Raw genomic sequence first — 19,515 nt, 5'->3', positions numbered from 1 at the left:
CTCAGATGCTGTATTGGGTTGCAACTCAACCTGTGCTGTTAGGAGGATAGTTTGGAGGAGCTTCTCTTGGTGACAGTGGCAGCTGCTTACCCCTGCAGCAGTAAACACTAAAAGCCCAGGTGTGTCCGTCCATGACAAATCTTTGCCTGCTTGCTATCAACTCTTAATAACAAATTAAAAAAAAAAACAAACTAACATGAGATACTATCATCTTTAGTATGTGAGGGTGAGCTATGCCTCACAGAGCTCACTCAAAATGCTACATGGACTTCTGTTTGCAAAGAGAGAAGACCAGCTGTCATGTGACGTGGTTTTTAACTACAGATAGTGTGCTAGGGTGGGTACTCATGAATATTATTTTTTTTCCTTTTACATCTCCTTCTATAAGCACTTGCCTTTATGGGCTATATGTTTTTAACTGCTCAGAGAAGATGTTTTTTAGGTTGGATATCAGTCCTTTCACTGACTGTGAGTGAGCACTAAGTGTGAGGATTATCAGCTTCTGCTGGTCTGTTAAGTACGCAAAGGATTATAGACATGTAGTATATACAGTAACTGTACTTCAGATTCTCTGGAGTCCCAATGAGTAAGTGGAAATAAAAAAAAATATTTTGAAATGCTGCTTTATACTCCTACTGCTTTTGCTTCTAGCTTTGTTCGTCCTCCTTTGATCATCTTCTCTGTTGATGGTTTCCGTGCATCATATATGAAGAAAGGGAACAAGGTCATGCCCAATATTGAAAAACTGAGTAAGTACATCTATTTTTTTACAATGAATGACAGACAGTCTCTTGCAGCCCAGTTGTTTTCTTTGTTCATTGAGCAACGGAATGTCAGCATGGAGCTGAAATGGCAGAAGTCCCCTTTGGTTTAGATGGTATCAACTGGCCACTTGAAAGCAACCTGGTTAATGTACACAGAAGAGTGGGAAGAGCTGCTGGTTTGGGAAATACTGCTCAGAATTGGTGACCTTCATGTGGTTTTGTCAGCAAAGAAGTGCATCTTCAGTACATGATATGTATCATACACTCTTACAAGCCAGTTGGGAGGTGCCCACAAAATTTTCCCCTTGATTCAGAAATGTCAGAGGTTTGGATAAGTGACTGTAGGAGCTGTGGTGGATGCCTGTTAACTGGCTGGGGACATGCCCTGCACTCACCTCTGGGGGAATGGACATCCACCTGGGTTTGTGGAATACTGGATGCACTGCGTATTTAAACCTCTCTCTATAGCATGGTGTTTGTGTGTGTGCCCATATCCTTGAAAGGTGTTGGGTTTTCTTCCCCCCTGTATTTGTGTAGTCATCTATGGTTGGACTCAATGATCTTAAAAGTCTTTTCCAGTCTAAATGATTCTAGTGGGGACTGAGGTCAAAGCACATTGTGAAACTGCAACATTAGTGTATTTATTACTTAAAATAAACCTGTGTTTTCTAACATTGTTTTACGTAACAAAATAGTTCCAATAGGTCTGAATAGAGACTAGTTCAGAAAAGAAAACAGTCTATGGGAATGCAGCTGGTTCAATAGTCATCTGACTGCATTATTTCAGTTGTTTACTGTGGAGTACAAAGAGTGCATGAGTAGATTTACCACTGCCCCTACTGCTGACCACTGCTAAGCAGCAGAATGTTAATTTAAATTGGTTAAAATTTAACTAGTTTCTGCATCATTTTGAGTCACAGAAATTGCTTCCTCTGTTTTCTGTGTCTGAGAACTTCGTTTCCTCATATTTGCATTTGGTATTGATTTTTCAGGATCTTGTGGAACGCATTCTCCTTATATGCGACCTGTCTACCCTACAAAAACCTTTCCCAACTTGTACACCCTTGCTACTGTAAGTCCCTGGGAAGGATTTTTTTGATGACAAAATGTTGTACTGAAGTAGAAATGTGGGTTGTGGGAAGCAAGATTAACAAAAAAAAAGTAGAACTGCTTCACTGTCCACCCTTTTTGGTCTTTAGTTATGTGAAGTGTTTTCTTCAGTATTTTGAAGTGCTGAGATGGAGTGTATCTCAGCATTATACGTTGTCACAGTGCTCCTATGCTTTCTTATGCCTGCTTTTGCAGTTATTTGTACTGCTGCATAATTACAGGTCAAAGTTTTCCTAGGGGAAAAAAAAAACCCACCCCTGAAATCCTACCCTGAATACAACCGGCGGTTGTTCCTTCGTTGGAGGAGCTGAAGTCAGTAGGGCTGACTTAGCAGTCAGCGTACAATTTACAGCTGCTGAGTGTGTCTGGGTGCTGTGTTGGCCCTGCAGTAAAATGAGCCATCACATACCCCTGTGGCAGGGCTGGCAGCCAGGCTGTCCCCACACTGTCAGGCACACACCCCGTGTGACACTGACAGGGCTCCCAAAGCTGGTCTAAGGGAGTCTCTACCTGCAGCTGCAATTTTTACTCCTTTTTTTGTGCAGCCACTACACAAATATTAAATGGATGAGAAAGGAGGGGATGGACAAAGAAAAGGTAGGGATGAGAGAGGACCAAAAGAAAGGAAGAAGAGCAGTAACTTAAATTGCTTTTACTGCAGAGCAAATTGTGATATAAAGCCATGGCTTTGGGTGGCCCCCTTCAGTTATTTTCTGTGAAAATAACTTATCTCACAGAGACTCTCATGAAGATAAAACATTACAAAATGGAAATACTAAGTTTTACTCTTGCAACCAGAGAATGAATTACTATGTCCAGAAAGGGCATTCATGGAGAGGAACTGAAAGTACAAATCAATCTTCTCTTCATACATTTTTGCCTTTTCCTTGATGGCCTCGAACTAACTTTTAATCAGTGTGGAAAAACTTCAAAGTATTAAGTAACAGGAGTTTTTAATGTTTTTAGCACGATTCAATCATCTACTGCTTTCATTACTATAGCCAGTTTTAAATGTGCTTATCTGAGACTAAAAACCTTTTCTGATGTGTAGTTACAAAGATACTTATTTTAAAACAATTTAGTGGTATTTGCAGATAGCTATGAAGAACTGTATTTGTGTGTACTAGGGTTTTACTAATTAATCTACTTGTGCACAAAGGGACTCTATCCTGAATCACATGGGATTGTTGGCAATTCGATGTATGACCCAGTGTTTGATGCCAGCTTCAGTCTTCGAGGGCGAGAGAAATTCAATCACAGATGGTGGGGAGGTCAACCAGTAAGTTTCAGACTCCCTCTTCCTCCTTTCCTCCTCCCTCTCCTCCCCTCCCCCTGTGCTGTGGAACATAGCCAATAATAATAATTAGAAAAATACATATGTGAACAATTTGTACCTAATCCCCACTCCCCCCAACCCCAATTGGTCCTCTGTCTTTCAGTTTAATGTAATGTTTTGAGTTGGTTTTTGCTTTTCAGAATAATAAATCCATTGACTATGGAAAGGTACTTGCATTGATAAGTATAAATTAGATGTGGCTAGGAGAAAAAGCTCATTTGAGGCAGCAGTATAACACTATGTTTTTGTTACTATGGCATTATGTTTCCTTTTCATTATGGGTTTCTCAGGGTTTTGTCCTAGCAAAAGGTTTTGTTCTTGAGCAGTTTTAGTATAAATGTTCTGTCAGCATAGCATGGCAAAATTTTATAATTGTTAAGTCCACAAGCGATCACTGTTCCGTGACTTACTGCAGAGACTGTGGAAGCTTGGGAATTAGTTTCTGCCTTAAGCACAGCAGCAGAGGCTGAACTAGCTCCCCTCTCTTAATTTGGTGTTGGACTTGACTTCTCTAGCTCTGAATCCTTATTCTAGGCAAGGAAATGGACTCCTTCAAAGTATTCTGTGTTACTACAGCTAAGACAGTCGCCTTGTTTCTGCTGCACTTTCCCCTATTACTGTGTGCTGTGGTGTGCTCAACAAAAGTGTGTTTAACTGAAAATAGTAAGTTTTAAGTGCAAGCAGCCAAGGTGCACGCACATTTCATTGCACTGATTGCTTGACCAGTTAATCTCACAAAGAGTGGGATGATAGAAGTGAGGAAATTGGAAGGCATTTGGGAACACCATAATCTGTCATTTCTGTTTGCTAAATTGATCGATATCATCCCCCAAATCTCTTAAGACAGGAATATCCCAAGAAACTAAAGGAAGTTACTCAGATGGTTTTAGACTTAGCAAGTGTGTGTGTTATTTGTCTGCACGTGGTTTTAGTCTGCAACAAATGTGAGACATGAAAATTTAGAGCTGCAGGCAGGCGTGTGACAGGCAGATGTCTGGCTGTAGCTGAGCCAGAATGAGGTATTTGTGCTTTTGTAAAATCTGTCAGTGAGCATAGTCACTCCCTTGCCTATCTAAGACCTGAGTTTGGCATGGGTTATGTGGAGAGGAGAGGGTGAGTCGAGCTCATAGACAATCCTATGGCTCAGCTGCTGTGTGTCAACTTGTTAGGCAGCTGTAATTTAATTATGCACTTTTAATTTTGCATCTTACATTAATTATTATTATTATTAGGTAGGAGTTCGTGAAGAATTAACTGCTGGGGCTTGTACAAATCTCTCTTTTTAAAATATGATATTTTAAAAGTATAATATAAGTCCGTGAATACTTCATCACCTTCTGTGTTGTGTGGGGAACATTGTTAATTCCCATACCCAATTGTTAGCAACACTTATGCTATTTCAGAGAAAAAAAGATTTTTCTGGATTGTAAACAAGAATCATGAAAAATATCATCTGAGAAGAGTTCAAGAAAATTACACAACAATGGATGACTGTATGCTGAATGAGATCCTCAGAGAATGAGGGGAGTATTGCAGACCCAAGTAGGGATGATAAAATAAACCAGCAGATCTGAAGAGTTTTTGAAAAGGGGAAACACACAAATAATGTGATAAACTGGAAATGTTTTTGGAATACTGGAAGCAAATGCATAAAGATAGGGCTGGCTATAATTCAAACCCCATACACTTAATATGAGGGAAATCCATAAGTTTGGCAAACCTGACAGATAGGGCATAATAGCCAGGTAAGGAGGTGGTAGATCTCTTGCAGAAATATGATATAAATGATACTCTCTCTGCATGTTGAAGAATTGCACATTTGATTGCAGACTTTTATAAGAGAAGAAGTTATCTCCATATATACATATAGATTAGATACAGTTAGTTTCTAACTCCTTTTTATAATTTTCTTTAAATATGACATTGTCATAGAGTGTCAAAAATAGCTGGGTATTGAAGGACAAGACATTACAATTAAGGGGGTAGGAAAGGAAATCAGGTCTTGTCTGTCATATCACATATTCAGCTGGTTCTTTTTATATCTTGAGTCTCAAACTGAAGTACAGTAAAAAACTGCAGAGTGGTGTGTGGTTTGCACAGGATTTGGAATTATTATTTTTTTGTCCAAGAAGGTAAGAAGAGTGTCAGAGACCCTCAGCCTTGTATTATGATCACAACTGCCTAGAACAGAATGTTATTTAACAGTGATAATTTCTGAAATACTTTCTTGCTCCTGAAGACCAGCTTATCATATATGGCTTTATTAAAATGTGGAGGGTGTGGTCATCTTTCTTTCATTGTTCTAATACTCGGCCTTTTGCTGGGGAACATCCAGATTACCATGGACATCAGTGTGATTTGGCAGATGAGTATCCGAATGGTTCTACTCCAGGAATTATGAGAAAATTAATAGCATTAGGAAAAGGAGAAGGGGGGAGAAAGTAGTTTGGAAGTGTTTCAGGGTACTGTAGCTGGTTGTGGGACTTTCTGAAATCCAGTCTTCTCATTTAGTATACAACCTTGATTTATTATATAAGCTTAAAACCACCATGTTTTCAAAACAAAAGCGTTTCATAGGAAACTGCTCCAAAACCACTCCTCATATTGCCACAGCATCTCACAGAAATGGTGAGCATCAGGGCCCATGGGGGAAACTAAGTTTACTGCTCATTTTTCATGACACTGACATTCTGTTTTCATCCCAAGTAACTTTAAGCACTAAAATTAGGCCCCAGCTGCCTTTGGCTTCTGTTAAGCAGTAGTTTTCCGTGTCTTGTTTTGATGTAGTAAGTTTAAACTTGCACTGCTGACAATACACTACTTTTTTTAGTGATCTCTCATGATCCTTAGAAATAAGCCAAGGTCAGCAGATGAAAGGTATAAAACTGCTGGTCTGTGGTTAGTGGGGACCGAGAGGCTCCTTCAGAGGGTAGACCAGCTCGGATTCAAATTTGGGTCCAGAAGACGTCTTGCTCTTCAGAAATATCATAATTATAAAAGTATTGATGGTTGTTTAGGGTGCATTGTATGTAGCTTTATTTCCACTGTCAACCTTTTAAGGACCACAACCTTCAAAAAGGGCCCAGTTTGAGATGATGAGATAATCCTTAAACGGGGCCAGTAAGTGACAGCAGGTTGTGAAGGTGTCCTTAAAGTCTGCGAAGGTATGCCTGCAGACACTAGCCATCAACACCATGCATCTTAACTTGATATTCCTGATTTTATCCAAATTTATACATCAGTAGTTAGAAGAAAACCATTATTGGAATTTTGTTGATTTTACCTGTCTAACTATTACAGAAGGAGCTTCAAAAAGCTGTCATCCATCTGCCCTTCCATCCTGATGAACACATTTTGCAGCCACTTGGTTGATCCGTGGGGGAAGCAGAAAGAGAGATGTTTGTAATTCTGCTTTATAAGTATTTCTTTTTATACAGCTTGAGCCATGAACAAGAGCAACAGGGCTCTTTGAGTCCGTCTATTTAATTAATAGGCTCCATGTACAAAAATCTTCTCCTGAGCAAGAAGGCAATGCTTAGTTGCCAAATCTGTGAGAACCTTTATGTCCTGATAGAGAGTAAGAAGTGTGGAAGGGGCTACTCCATGTTTTACTTTGTTGACAGAAAAAATTGCAAATGGTGCAGGAGTGGTATTAATTTTGCGTTCTTGCACCAGTCCTGTACATGTTTCTTTAGTGGGAAATGCTGTGATTTCCCCTTTCCCACCTTTGCCTGGTTGTGGAAAGGATTTTCCGTTCTTGCATAACCAACTCTCCACTGCAGTGAGTGTATGCACTTCCTCTGCTCCTGACAGGAATCTCCTTCCCTACTTGGCAAATGGGAGCGTGTTTGCATGACCTGGCCCAAGGGCTGGACTTCAGAGCCGTCCCTCCCATCAGCCCTGACCCAAGATATGGTCCTTTCATAGTGTGACAAATACAGGGCAACCTCTGCAAAGTTATGGGCTTTGTTTACCCATGGGAGATTAAAACTAGGGAGGTGTCCCACTTTCTGTGCACCTTTTTTAAAGAAAATTCTGCAGCTGCCTTTAATAACTCCTTTTGAAATATCTGTGTGCAAATGTGTCTGGCAGTCAGAAGAAGGGAGAAATTTGGACTTTCATGTTCCATATGGCATTGACACCTAAATTATTGCTTAACCTTGTATTCTTTCATCCATAAATAAAGGAGGACAATTGTAGTCATTCAACACAGAAGATATAAAAATAAAAGTAATTCCACTTATAGGATACGTTTAATTTATATTTATAAAAACATGTATATTATTTATTTGGACATTTGCCAGTGTACTAGGGTTGAATGTCATTGCATAATTTAGCAGGTCTTTCTGCACTGGAAAAACTAGATGATTTCCTGTGGCGTGGCATGGCATGAAGACAAAGTGGTTAATCTCTGATTCTTATTTTTTTAAATATTTATTCCTCTCCTCTCTGCTTAAGCAAATTAATTTAGAAATATGGCCTTTATACTGCTTGCAATACAATAAGGCTTGTCACATATGCAAGCCAGGAGTGGACATCTACCACTTTTAAACATCTGACTGTAAAATTCTAATACGTTAACAGTTAAAGTCAATGTATTTACATATGGTAAATAACATAAGCTCACAAAGGGTACAGACCTGGTGTCACCTAACACAGTAAACGTTATAAGTCACCTAAACTGATGTGACCAGCCATAGAGTGTATATAACACATTGCATTTACATGCTGAGTGCTGGAACATGTAGAATGAATTAAATTCAGGTCTGTGACTCTAAGCAACAGGGAGGAAATGGAACAATAACCCTTATTTGCATCTTAATTTCAATTGTTCTGAATGGATAAAGTTGAGAGGGCATCTGCTAACTTTTTTCTTCTATCCTACCCTCTCCTATGACTTGTAGTCTGCGATGAGTTTAATTTAAAGACAGTGAGAGACGTTCACTGGTGATTAGGTGGCAGTAAGCGTTTGCTGCTAACTCTTCTCTGGAGTTACTACCCTGTGGCTGAGGGTGCTTGTGCGCTCCTATGAGCTGATCCAGTCTGTTGTCTAATTTTACCTATCCATTAAAACATCTGGGCAACCAAGGGCACTTCTGGTAGAGATAGCTACCACTAGGTTAATCAACACTAACTGTCACAACTCTAAAACCCTGGATATTTGATTTAAACCTTGTTCAATGCAAATAGAAATTCTCCCGCCTGGGTGACTGCTGCTTCTCTGCGTGCTTAAAGATGCCTCTACAAATGTATTGTTATGAGTAGCAGCTTTTAGGTATGATGGTAAATAGTGTTGAATTTTCTTAGTTTAGGTTTAAATAAACCAAAGGCTTCCACCCACCCCCACCTTAAAAAACAAAGGAGGACAGAGATCCAGTAGTGTTTTGTTGTAACTTTGAGTTGAATCAGGCTCTGCCTGGCAAAGTCAGAATGGAGTCATTCAGATGTTGTGGACAGATATGGGCCTTTTGATTTGCTGATTTTTGACTTAACAGGTCCTTGTCTTAGCTACTGAGCTTATTTCAAGTGCAGCAGACACGTGTACTCATCCAAACAGTTAATGCCAATGTAAATGGCTGCATTCCTGAGGTGAAATACCTGGGAGCAGGACAGGTGCAGCTTTTCCCTCTCTGAAGCCAGTCTGAGTGCTTTTAGACCGCCCTTAGTGCTCTTAGAAGTGTATTGCTCCTAGTTCAGAAAGCGTGAATGCTGTTTTTCGTGTGACATTCATGGAGCACACTCTATGCTCAACATGAATAAAAAATAGCTACCACTTTCTCGCAGGTGTGCTGGTTACCTTGGCGATGTACGAAGGATCCAATTATTCATTTGCCAGAGGGACGATGTCTTTTGGCACAGGTTGAAAATCATTGGCTAAAATTCACAGTGTCGTGGGTAAATTCAGAGTGCTAACAGCCAGGAGCAGTGCAGGACATCTTCAGCTGCTGAGGGTGGAACTTGGCTGGTCTCATTTAGCCAGACAGGCAGACTGGACTGTTTGGACCTGTGTAGGCCAAAGGACTAAAAAGTCAAAGCAGAGTTAGCAGATGGTGAAGTCCAAGCACTGAATTCCCTGGACTTAGTTTGTTGGTACCTTACCAAAGATATCTGCAAAATTATTTAAACTTGCAGGAACACATGCTTTCAAAGAAAAATAAATCTCTTCCAGCTCTGTAGGGTCAATGGTTTTTCAAGCAGAGCAAGACCAAAGAGCATAACAGCAGTGGAGCTGACATACCTTGTGCTGAATTTGTATTTGACCTCCTTTCTCTGCCATGACTGGGTTCTCCTCTAGGAATAAATCTGCAATGCAAAGAAAAATGTAATTACTTTAAGTGTGGGTCCTTTTTCACCTAGGAATACCAGGAAACAGAAAGAATATGTAACAAATTACTGCCTTAGTTAGACACAGGGGCCAGGCTGAAGTTATAGACCCTGTGCTGATTTATATGGCACAAACAAACATCCTTGTATTGCAATTGCACCTCTGACTGCAGTGTGTGGACATGGTTACTGGATTGTAGGCACATGTCCTCATCTCTCCTGTTCACTTGCATCCTTCTGTCTCATACTTTTGGGGTGAGTATCCTGTGAGATTTTGAAAACAATATCCCTGTTATTCAACCACAACCCCCAAATTCCTATACAAATTCAAAGCCATTTTTCCCCTTTTTTGGCAGCTACTTTGGAGACACATTGTCTTGTTATCCCTGTCACCGTGCAAACCATACTGCTGGTGGAAGGCTTGTGCTGGAGGGGCTGGGGGAGATGTTTGGGGGACTCATTGTTTGGTGACAGCTTGAATGAATGTTAATATGAACAAAGCCTGAAATCAGATTTTTGAGGAGAAGCACCTGAAAACAGAGAAGAGTGGGCTGCAAATCTGTGACCATTCTGCCCCTGCTGCATTTATTTAGGAAAATATCTTTTCTATAGAGCTACTCTAGATGTATTATTCTTCCCCGGAAAAGAGGATTCATTACTAAAAATTTAGAATAAAATGAAAACAAATGACCCTTTATAGCTGTGATTTTAATTTAACTGGACTGAGTCCAGTACGATTTGGTGGAGGAGATGAGAGGTAAGGGGTCTGTCCAGGGCACTGGAAAGGCAAACAAGACCAATTTTCTCATAAATAACATTACAATATCCAAATTTAATAGCTGTTAACTATAGCCTCATTGTGCAGATGATCTTTCATCAGACCACGCTGAATTTATTTCAATTAAGACTGATGTGTGAATAATTCAGGCATGACATGAATAATGCATGTCCAGATAACAGTTTACAAGTGCCTGTTTAAACAAGGTAGAGTGACTTAGAATGCACTTTCAAAGAATGGATTTAAAGTCAACTAAAGATTTTGCAATTATTAAGTAAGGGAAGTCCACTTTGTCTTAACCCCTCATGAAGCAGATACATTGCAGTATGCATAAATAACAGAAAGAAATAATCTAGCTTTATAGACAGTGCTGGCCTTTAAGCCATTGTCACTTTAGAAATGAGTTTTGAGATAACTTGGATAGTTCCTTGCAAGAGGGAGATTTAGTTCTGTAGGGCTACAAACTCATATTATTTGCTTTCCTTTATTGTGGACTTTTCTGATGTATGGACATTCTCATTCCCCTGCTTTGTGCAGAGTCATAGGATAGAAAAGAGAAAGAGGGTGAAGTGAGGCAGTAAGAGAAGGATGATGAGGATAACCAGGGGTATGATATGGCTTTCGTAACAGAAAGATCAAACAAACCAGGACTAGTCATGTTTGAAAAGGAATAAATAGAGGGGAATATCATGAATGTTGCACAGAAATGGGAAGAGAAAGATTAGTAACCTGTTTTCAAAGTATGAGAACAGTACCCTAACCCCAGTGAAACTGGCAGGCTTTAAACCAAACAAAATTAGAAATTCACTCTTACAGTTTGTGACTACATTGTGGAACTTTCTGGTACAAACTGATTTATAGCCAGAAAAATTTATGAGCGTTGAAAAATTGAAAAAAGGGTTAAAAAATTCATGGAGATTTTTTCTGTCATTTCCATCAATCACCATGTGGGGTGAGCTCAAAAAATTCTTAAACATCTGTAGAGGAAGGTGTGTCTCTCTGCTTTCTTAACACCTGCTGACTTGTCTGCTCCCTTTTTTGTGTGCTCTTTTCTAACACATTTTCTGTTGATGGCTACTGATGGTAGAATATGGGAGAAGAGGGACATTTGTGCAGACACTGATTAGTGTTTAAGGTATGTTCCTTTCTAACTGAGTATCCTCCAAAACCTGAACAGCTGAACATTAAAAGGGTCAGATTAGTAATGGCTGGGTTTTGAAAATTAAGTTATATACTGGAGGAATTCCTGGTCGTGAATCTTAGTACTTTCAATTAAAAGCAACATAAAGATATAGGGGTGAAAGTCTGCAGCACAGCAGCTGACCCACTGCAGCAGAGTTTGCACAGTCTAGTCAATCCACATTTTCAAATTAGGACCGCAGACTGAAAACTGCAATTTCCACTTCTAGGCTCAGGGTAGAAGAATGTGTCTTGAAAACATTTTCTTTTGATTTCAGAGATTCATTAAAGATCTGAGTGCACTTTAATCCTCTTATATTTTCCTCATTAGATTTGGATTACTGCAGCCAAACAAGGGGTGAAAGCTGGCACGTTCTTCTGGTCTATGTAAGTTCCTCTGTTTTCTGGAGATTTTTAACTAATAACTCGGAATTAATTTGATGTAAGTGTTTATTAAGTTGTTTTCCTTTCTCTAAGCATTTGGTAGCTTAGAGACTGTACCTGTAACCCTCTGTAGTTTCATTTGTTCGATGTTTCTGATGACTAAAGCTGATGCTGCAGTTTGCTGCTTTAGATTCATGCACTGATCTTTAGCAGTTGTCTGAAGAAAAAATGTGTAATTTTGTGAAAAATTACTTTCATTTCACAGTGTGGTTTTTTGCCTCCTTAGTATTGCTAGCAATGTTTCCAAGTCCTCTGAGAGTGGAAGACTCTTACTGTCCTCTTTGTTAGCTGACATCACCGGCCTATTTGACTCAAAGGCCTGACTCATTCATTTTACAATACAGTCTGACCTTTGAGTAAGATATCCAATTTCTCTTTCTTAAAAGACAACCCTGAGGATCTTTGTTGTTTGTTCTTTTGTTTAATGATTCCAACCTATTTTTCCTCATCCCAACTAAAGCTACAACCAAAAATGAATGCATTTTGATAATTTTTGAGTTCCGAGGAATTCATATGGATCAGTCTCTCCACTACATTTTAGTGGCAGGATCGCAGGAGCAAAGGTTTAAAGTGCATGATTGAAACAATAAGGGGATTTGCCTTATATAATTTGCCTTTGCATAATACTCTTTACTGCTCTAAATATCATATCATATGGACAGAATATAAAACTAGGTTTGCAAGATGATTTTCTGACAGAGCTTCACTCTGGTGCTCTACAAACCAAAGAGATCAATGTGATTCCTAAGCTCTATAGCTACATAATCTCCATAAACACCCTGGCCAATGCATGCTTGGGGATATAGAATGTTACAGAAGGTAACCAAGGATATGCCATATGAATGGCAATAGTAAAGGAGTGAGATAGCCACTTCATGTATGAAAGAAATATATATGCCTTAAATATATATGCATAGGTATTATTTAGTTTGGAACATAGAATGTTTTTGGAGAGAATTTTCAAGCGAACTCTTTTAGAAAAACAGAATTGTTAAAAAAGATTTTAGTCAGAAATTAGTTAATTGCAGTGATGGATTTTTTTTTCATATTGCAAAATTAATAAAAACATAAAAATTGAGCAGTACCCAAGATTATGATTGCACTTTAAAATATTGCCTTGTTTGCAAATTTTAGCATAAATTCTCATTTTTATAGTTGTTTTTACAACTCAAAGTTCTCCATGTTGTTGGAGACTGAGGCCACTGTTTTTTTAAAAGGCATTAAAAATTAATGTATTTCCAAATGGCTGTTGACATCTCTGTTTCTCTGTCATATGTTTCCAAAGAATGCTGAATTCAATTCAGCGTGGTTGCTCTGATGGTTGTCTTTGATTCCTGTCTTGGGATTCTGTTATTGATCTAATGGAATCTGGACTGACTATGCTATTGTATTAAAATAACTGTGCTCACTGACCTGCATAGTTTTTCTAAGATGACCAAGATATTTGGAGTTTTAACAGCTGTTTATATGGTTAGTCATATTCATAGCATGAGCTTGGCCTCAGCAGCCAAGTGAGAATGGCTATCACTATACAAACAGTAAACAGGATGTGTTTGTTCTGCAGAGTGAGAAGTTGTCATAGTTATGCAAATCATCGTGCTGATGGCCTGATGTTTCAGATTACTGATTCTGATTTACACCAGCCTAGCCCTCAGTTTGGTTACTGTTAAGTCTGTGAGAACTTGTCCAGTGTCTGCAAGACTACCAGAGCAGGATGGTCATTTAAACCTATACCGATGTGAGTAATGTAATGGTTTTTACTCATGTTGGCTATCCAATGGCTGCACGATTGTGCACAAGAAAAGGTTCATCTGGGTTAAAGCTACCAGAATGGATCTTTGTTCACTTTTATGTTAGATTTACTGCCTTGAGTTCTGAGTGCAGTTACAAAATTCTATTCATCTTTCTTTTGGAGTATGTGGACATTCAGGAGATCTGATCTGATTCTGTCTGCAAATTAAGAATCGGTATTAAGCAACAAAGAAGATACATCATGCTAAAATCAAATTACACTATTATGTTTTATTTTATTTGTTAGAATCAGTTCATAACAAAGTTTTGTTGATGCTTTCTGTATCCTATGATAACAAGGTATATTTCTGTATTTTGTGGTCTAGTGTCATCCCCCATGAGCGCAGAATATTAACAATACTGCAGTGGCTAACCCTTCCAGACAATGAAAGGTAATTCACTTATTGTCATCCGCTGTTGGATAACTGCTAGTTTGTCTTCTCCTTAGAGGTAGTTGGAAGAACAAGGAGAAATTTAATTCCAAAAATAATTTTTGTCTGCTACAGGCTATCACTGATTTAAGGATTTGTTTGAGTTTTGTGTTTAGTGGAAGATTTTGGGTATTTAGGGTTTTTTTTGTTTGTTTTGGTGTTTTTTTTGTTGTTTTGTTTTCCAATATTAGCTCTTCCCCATCGTCAGTTTTATTCTTCCAAATAAATGTATGGTATGAATTTATTTCTTATCAAAAAGCATGTAGTTGCATGGATTAGCTTGGATTGTTCTTATCCTACTGAGCCTAATATAGTTTAACAACCTTACAGACAATGGCATTTGCAGAACTGGACACTGAGCACTAGGAAAATGTTAAGATTTTAATTATGAGTGGGGTTTAGTGCACAACTTCCCACACGCTGCTGGCTGCAAAGCTCAGGCGAGCTGCTGTTGTGATTTCTCCTACAAGACTTAGAATGAGTGTGTGTCCTCAGATGGTACCCCATGTGCCTCCCTCTGTGTGTTCTTGGATTTAATAAAGCTGCAAAACAAGTAGGTGCTTAATTATACCATGGAAACAAAGGACTGCTAAATGATTCTGTGATTGTATGACTGAAAAACAGTTCTTTTTCCATAAAGATAAGTCTCTTTGGAAAGTTGGCTTGACTTGACTTGACCTAGGAGGCCCATGTTTTTGTGTTGTTGAAGGAAAGCTAACCTGACCAAGACCTTTCTTCCTTTCAGGCCTTATGTTTATGCTTTCTACTCTGAGCAACCAGATGCTGCTGGCCACAGATATGGTCCTTTCAATTCAGAGGTTAGTACAGATTTTTTTCTGCAGAAAAAGCAGGTCTCTCAAATTCTTGGTTTTTGAATAATTAATGCTGCTCAGGAGTAGCATTTTTAGCAACTTTTTTCCCACCTGTTTCTGCAGCATGAATCCCCTCTGCAAGAGAAAACAAAGTTATTGTTTAAAGGATTTATCATGTGAGATTCACTTCTGGGAGAAGGAACTGCCCATGTGTGATATGATTATGCAAAAGAAAAGATTTGGCAAAGACAGGAGTATGTTTGTGTGCAACAGCATAATTTGACTTTTCTCTAACAATTTGTCCTTCTTAAAAGCAATTAAAATATAATGCAGAAAATATTGAGGAAAATTGCAGAGCAGAAAAAAAACTTTCTTTAAGCTGATAGCCTGCAGTAGACAAAGTAATAATTCCAGTCTGTCAGGAACTGTAAAAAGCTGCTAGTTCCAGTTTCATATAGGCCCTACAGGGTTTCAGAAAGCTTTGCCAATACTGTTCCCTCAGGACCATACTGTTGAGTTTGAAGAAAGTTTTGAATCACCATAAAGCGTTTTGATGAAAAATTATCTGCAACATGCTGCAATAGTTTAACTCCTTGTTTGACTTCAGAGAGCTGACTGTGACTGATGGGTACTGTTTCCCTGCCAGCACTGTCCAGCTGACAAGAACTTAAAAATGATGCATTTGCCTGGGATTTGTGAGGAGGGGAAAGTAAATTCTGTACTCAGATATCCCACTTCGTGTGACTGGGATCTGGCATTTCCAATAATCTCTGACATCTGGCAAAGGTCCCCTAGTTTCAGCGCAAATGTATGTCTGCAGATTCCCATCACAAGACTTTAGGAGTGTTTATATAAGCTTTTCAAAGGGCAAACAAATGTTTGCAAATCTTTGAAAAGTGAGAAGTGTATCAGGAGTGTACATCTTGGGAGGTAATACAAATTTCCTTGAGCAGCCAGGTACCCAGCAGTAGTTTCGTATTTGTTTGTATACATCTGGTAGCTGTTTCTTGACTGGAGAAGAGAGCGAAGGGAAGCAACATTAGTATTTTTTAATATGCTTGAGTTATTTGGGCTGTTGAAATAGTTTGCAGCAGTTATGAAGTTGCAGTTGGTAACATCCCTGTTGCAGCAGTTTGAGCCGAGAACAGCGGGTGTGAGGAATTATTGCAAACCAGTGCTGAAACACCATAGTGGATGGAGGGAAGCGGTCCTTTTTCTGGATAAGGGGTGGTTAAGACCTACCAACACTCCTGTTAAATTGACAGGCAGGATATGTGTCCATGTTGTCATTTGGCTCAAAACAAGAGCTATGTCTGATTCAATTAGGCAAGGTATCAGTAATGAGAGCTCTCTGATTCAGTGATATATTTCTCAATAATGCTTTATAATTCCTCTTATTGAAGTGTTACAATTACTATATGCAGCTTATGACTGAAAACTCTAATTTTATTTATCTGGAGACAACCACCTCCTTCTGAACAGGGTTGCAGAGCTTTTTCCATGGACCTCAAGGAGAATATTAAGATGATGACATTAAAATTGTTCTTTAAATTGTAGTGTTTAACAAACCAGTTTAACATCCAATATGGCAATCTAGTTTCAGGTTAATTGTAAAAGTCTAAAAAGTGAAGTTAGGAAAGTGTTCATTGTAGGAAAAGTCACTATAAAAAGAAAAAGCCTCCAAAGATTCTTACTGTTTGGGGGCTCTTCTCTACAGTTATCTGAAGATTGATCTCTAATTGCAAGGCAAAGCTTAGCCTCTTAATAAGTGTGAATTAATAGCTTATGAAACTTTTGCAAAAAAACTAGTTTTATGTCATTTGCGTTAAACACAAGAAGACTGTGAAATTGATTTTTAGCAAATTGAGAACAGATGAGTTGGCAGAACTTAGATGGGTTTGCAGTTCAAACAGTGGAGCTAACTTTGTGAATGGAAATTTAAGTAAGTGAATACAGCTGTGTAAGTATACAGATGCTGAGGTTTGGGAGGGGCCTGGTTTCAGGATTGAAAAGCTAGGAAGTATTTTATATTGTTTCTCTTGACACTGCTTTCAGTGTAACTTTTAGGAGCTATGAAATTTACATACACCAGCTGGAAGAAAGTCCTCCAAGGGATCCCTTTCGGCTACTTCCTTGATATACTGAAAGTGTGACCTCCCTGTGAAATCATTCTTTTCTTCTATGATACTGGCAGCACTTAGACAGCTGGACTAGTACTGATCATTTTAATTCGTGCAAACGCAGATCAGCCAAACAATAACATTTGAAAACAAGCTAATAAGGACTCTGTTATATTTTAAATGGGCTTCTTATTTCTTCTTTTGAAGAGTGAATATTTTATGCTGAATTTTTCTGGCTGTAGTAGTTTGAGAAATAGTTTTATATCTTGAAAACCTCCAAATCTTACAAGTTTCCTTTAGAATAAAGTGAATTAGAGTTTATTATACCAAACAACGTTCTAAATATATTTTAAATATATAATCTTAAAGGTCTAATGGCATCCATTACTGATAGTTTTCAGCTTCCAGGCTTCAGCAGATGGCACTCAGAGCTTCCCAGGACATACACAACATCATATTTGCAGAGTGTCTTAAAAACTAGAAGTAAAGGGACTTAGAGACACATAAACCTTTGGTGAATTGCCAAGGTTTTTTAGGTAAATGGAATTGATATTATGGCTAGTGTACACAAGTGTAACTATGCATATACTGTAACATGAAGTTCAGTGTAAATGACTTGGTTGTCTAGGTTTGGTTGGGGTTTTTTTGTCTTGTGGTGGGTTTGTTTGGTTTTGGTTTTTTGTTTGTTTGTTCGTTTGGTGTTTTGTTTTTTGTTTTATTTTTAGTATTTCAGTGGATTCCATTATGTTTCCAGGAGCAGTTATGGGACATATAAAATATATGCTTGCTTTTGATTTACTTCTGCTTTTTTTTTCTTTCCCTCTGTGCTTCTGCAGTTGAACTCTGGTAGGTTGGTCCATCCGGGTCAAGAAGCAGAGCTTTGGCTGGCTAGTTACCCTTGTGATGTTACAGTTTCCTTCTGTAAGCAGGGAAGGATTTGTTTCCCTCCTCCATAACTCTGTTATGACTCTTCTCAAGCAAGACTAAGATTTGGCTGGTTAATAAGAACTTGGCTTTTTTTTTTTTTCCTCCTAGCTAACTTTTTTTTTTTTTTACATAAAATATTCCAGAAATATACTACCATAAGAGCTCTAAAATACATCGAAATCTGGCACTGCTAAGCCATTTCTGCTGCTCCTCTAACATGCTGTCTTGAGACAGTCATTTCAGTGTTCAGACCTCGCGTTTTCTGGCATTGTGGAGCTCTGTCTGGGCCGATTCAGAGACAGTAAAATGAGAATCCTTCCTTTCCCTGCCGCTCCTCTCATCAGGACTGCACAAAGCTTGAAGCATTTTAAAAACAGAAAACTCTGGTGCTGCTTTATTAAAATGCCTTTCTGGAGAAAGACGAATGAGACTGGACTAGAATCTCCTTTCCAGCTGCTTGCGTTGGAAGCAATGAAACAGCATGGCAGATGGTAACATCCCCTTCCTCCCCTTCCCTGTTTATGTAGCTCTGTAACTGAACAACTGTGAGAAGCTGCCTAAGTACATAGAAGTTAAATAACATCGTAAATCTCCAACTCCTCTCAAGCCCATTCAGCACGCTCTGTCACACACAGCATATTGTAGTTTATCTCCTGGTAGGCATCACCTGTCAGCACTTCACACACCATCTGAGCAGTGCCAGGAGCCTGTGACTTGTGTTAAAGTCAGAGCAGGAGAGTTTAAAATTACAAGCAAGCTGATTAATGGGACAATAGTTTATTCTAGCTATATCTCCTTTTTTTTTAACTTTTATAATTTTTTTTTCCTTCCTTAAGTCTGTCCCAGGTAGTTGTGTGTTATGAACAATAACAATACCCAATGAGATGCCACACTGAAAGTGCTAAGAAATTAAATTCTCGAAATTGCCATGGAGCTGGTAATGAGGCAGGTAGCAGGGCAGACTTCTCATGCGCTGCCACTAATGTGCCCTGCCTGGTTGATTTGAAGGATACGAGCTGCATTCTAACTGTCTCACCTTTGTAGCTCTGATCTGCAGACCCCAAAGACTAGGTTCTGGTGATTTCGGTGGGTTACAAGGTCTGGCACACGATAGTGGCACCTGCTAATGCCACGGATGAAGGTACTCGGTGTCACTGATTCAACCAAAAAGTGGGTGTGGGAAACCTTGCAGAAGTCATTTAGACTGAACAGGCTCTAATACTCATACCTAAGCCATCATTCAAGTGAAATGTTGCATTTCCACCAGCACTCTATCCCCAGACACTTATTAAATGGTGTGCAATGAATTTTGCTTTAATTGAAATTGTTTACCTAATTTTTTATAATATTAATGGATTAATATCTTATAACTAACACCCCCCATATAACTATATATTTTCAAAGCCAGAAGCCCCACATATCTTCTGAAACACCAATTTAATTTGCTTTTATGCTGTCTGCTCTTGTAACTGCTCTGCTTTCAGTACAATTTGGTGGAT

The 19,515-nt window shown here is 38.8% G+C and overlaps 1 protein-coding gene across 7 annotated transcripts in view; it reads left to right on the top strand.

Moving 5' to 3' along the window:
- The window catches only part of ENPP2 (ectonucleotide pyrophosphatase/phosphodiesterase 2), a 72,340-nt gene that overhangs the window by 27,107 nt on the left and 25,718 nt on the right, over positions 1-19,515 (top strand). For all 7 annotated transcript variants that reach the window (XM_051778481.1, XM_051778480.1, XM_051778474.1 and 4 more), the window contains exons 6-11: positions 652-749; positions 1,757-1,836; positions 3,034-3,153; positions 11,823-11,878; positions 14,053-14,118; positions 14,903-14,975. In XM_051778481.1, coding sequence (XP_051634441.1) covers positions 652-749; positions 1,757-1,836; positions 3,034-3,153; positions 11,823-11,878; positions 14,053-14,118; positions 14,903-14,975 — 493 coding nt within the window. The remainder of the gene's footprint in view (positions 1-651; positions 750-1,756; positions 1,837-3,033; positions 3,154-11,822; positions 11,879-14,052; positions 14,119-14,902; positions 14,976-19,515) is intronic.

This window comes from Manacus candei, unplaced genomic scaffold (assembly GCF_025592945.1).
Source record: "Manacus candei isolate 608988 ecotype Guabito, Panama unplaced genomic scaffold, ASM2559294v1 h1tg000013l, whole genome shotgun sequence".
In the NCBI taxonomy this organism is placed as follows: Eukaryota; Metazoa; Chordata; class Aves; order Passeriformes; family Pipridae; genus Manacus; species Manacus candei.
This window is presented reverse-complemented; position numbering and strand designations above follow the sequence as displayed.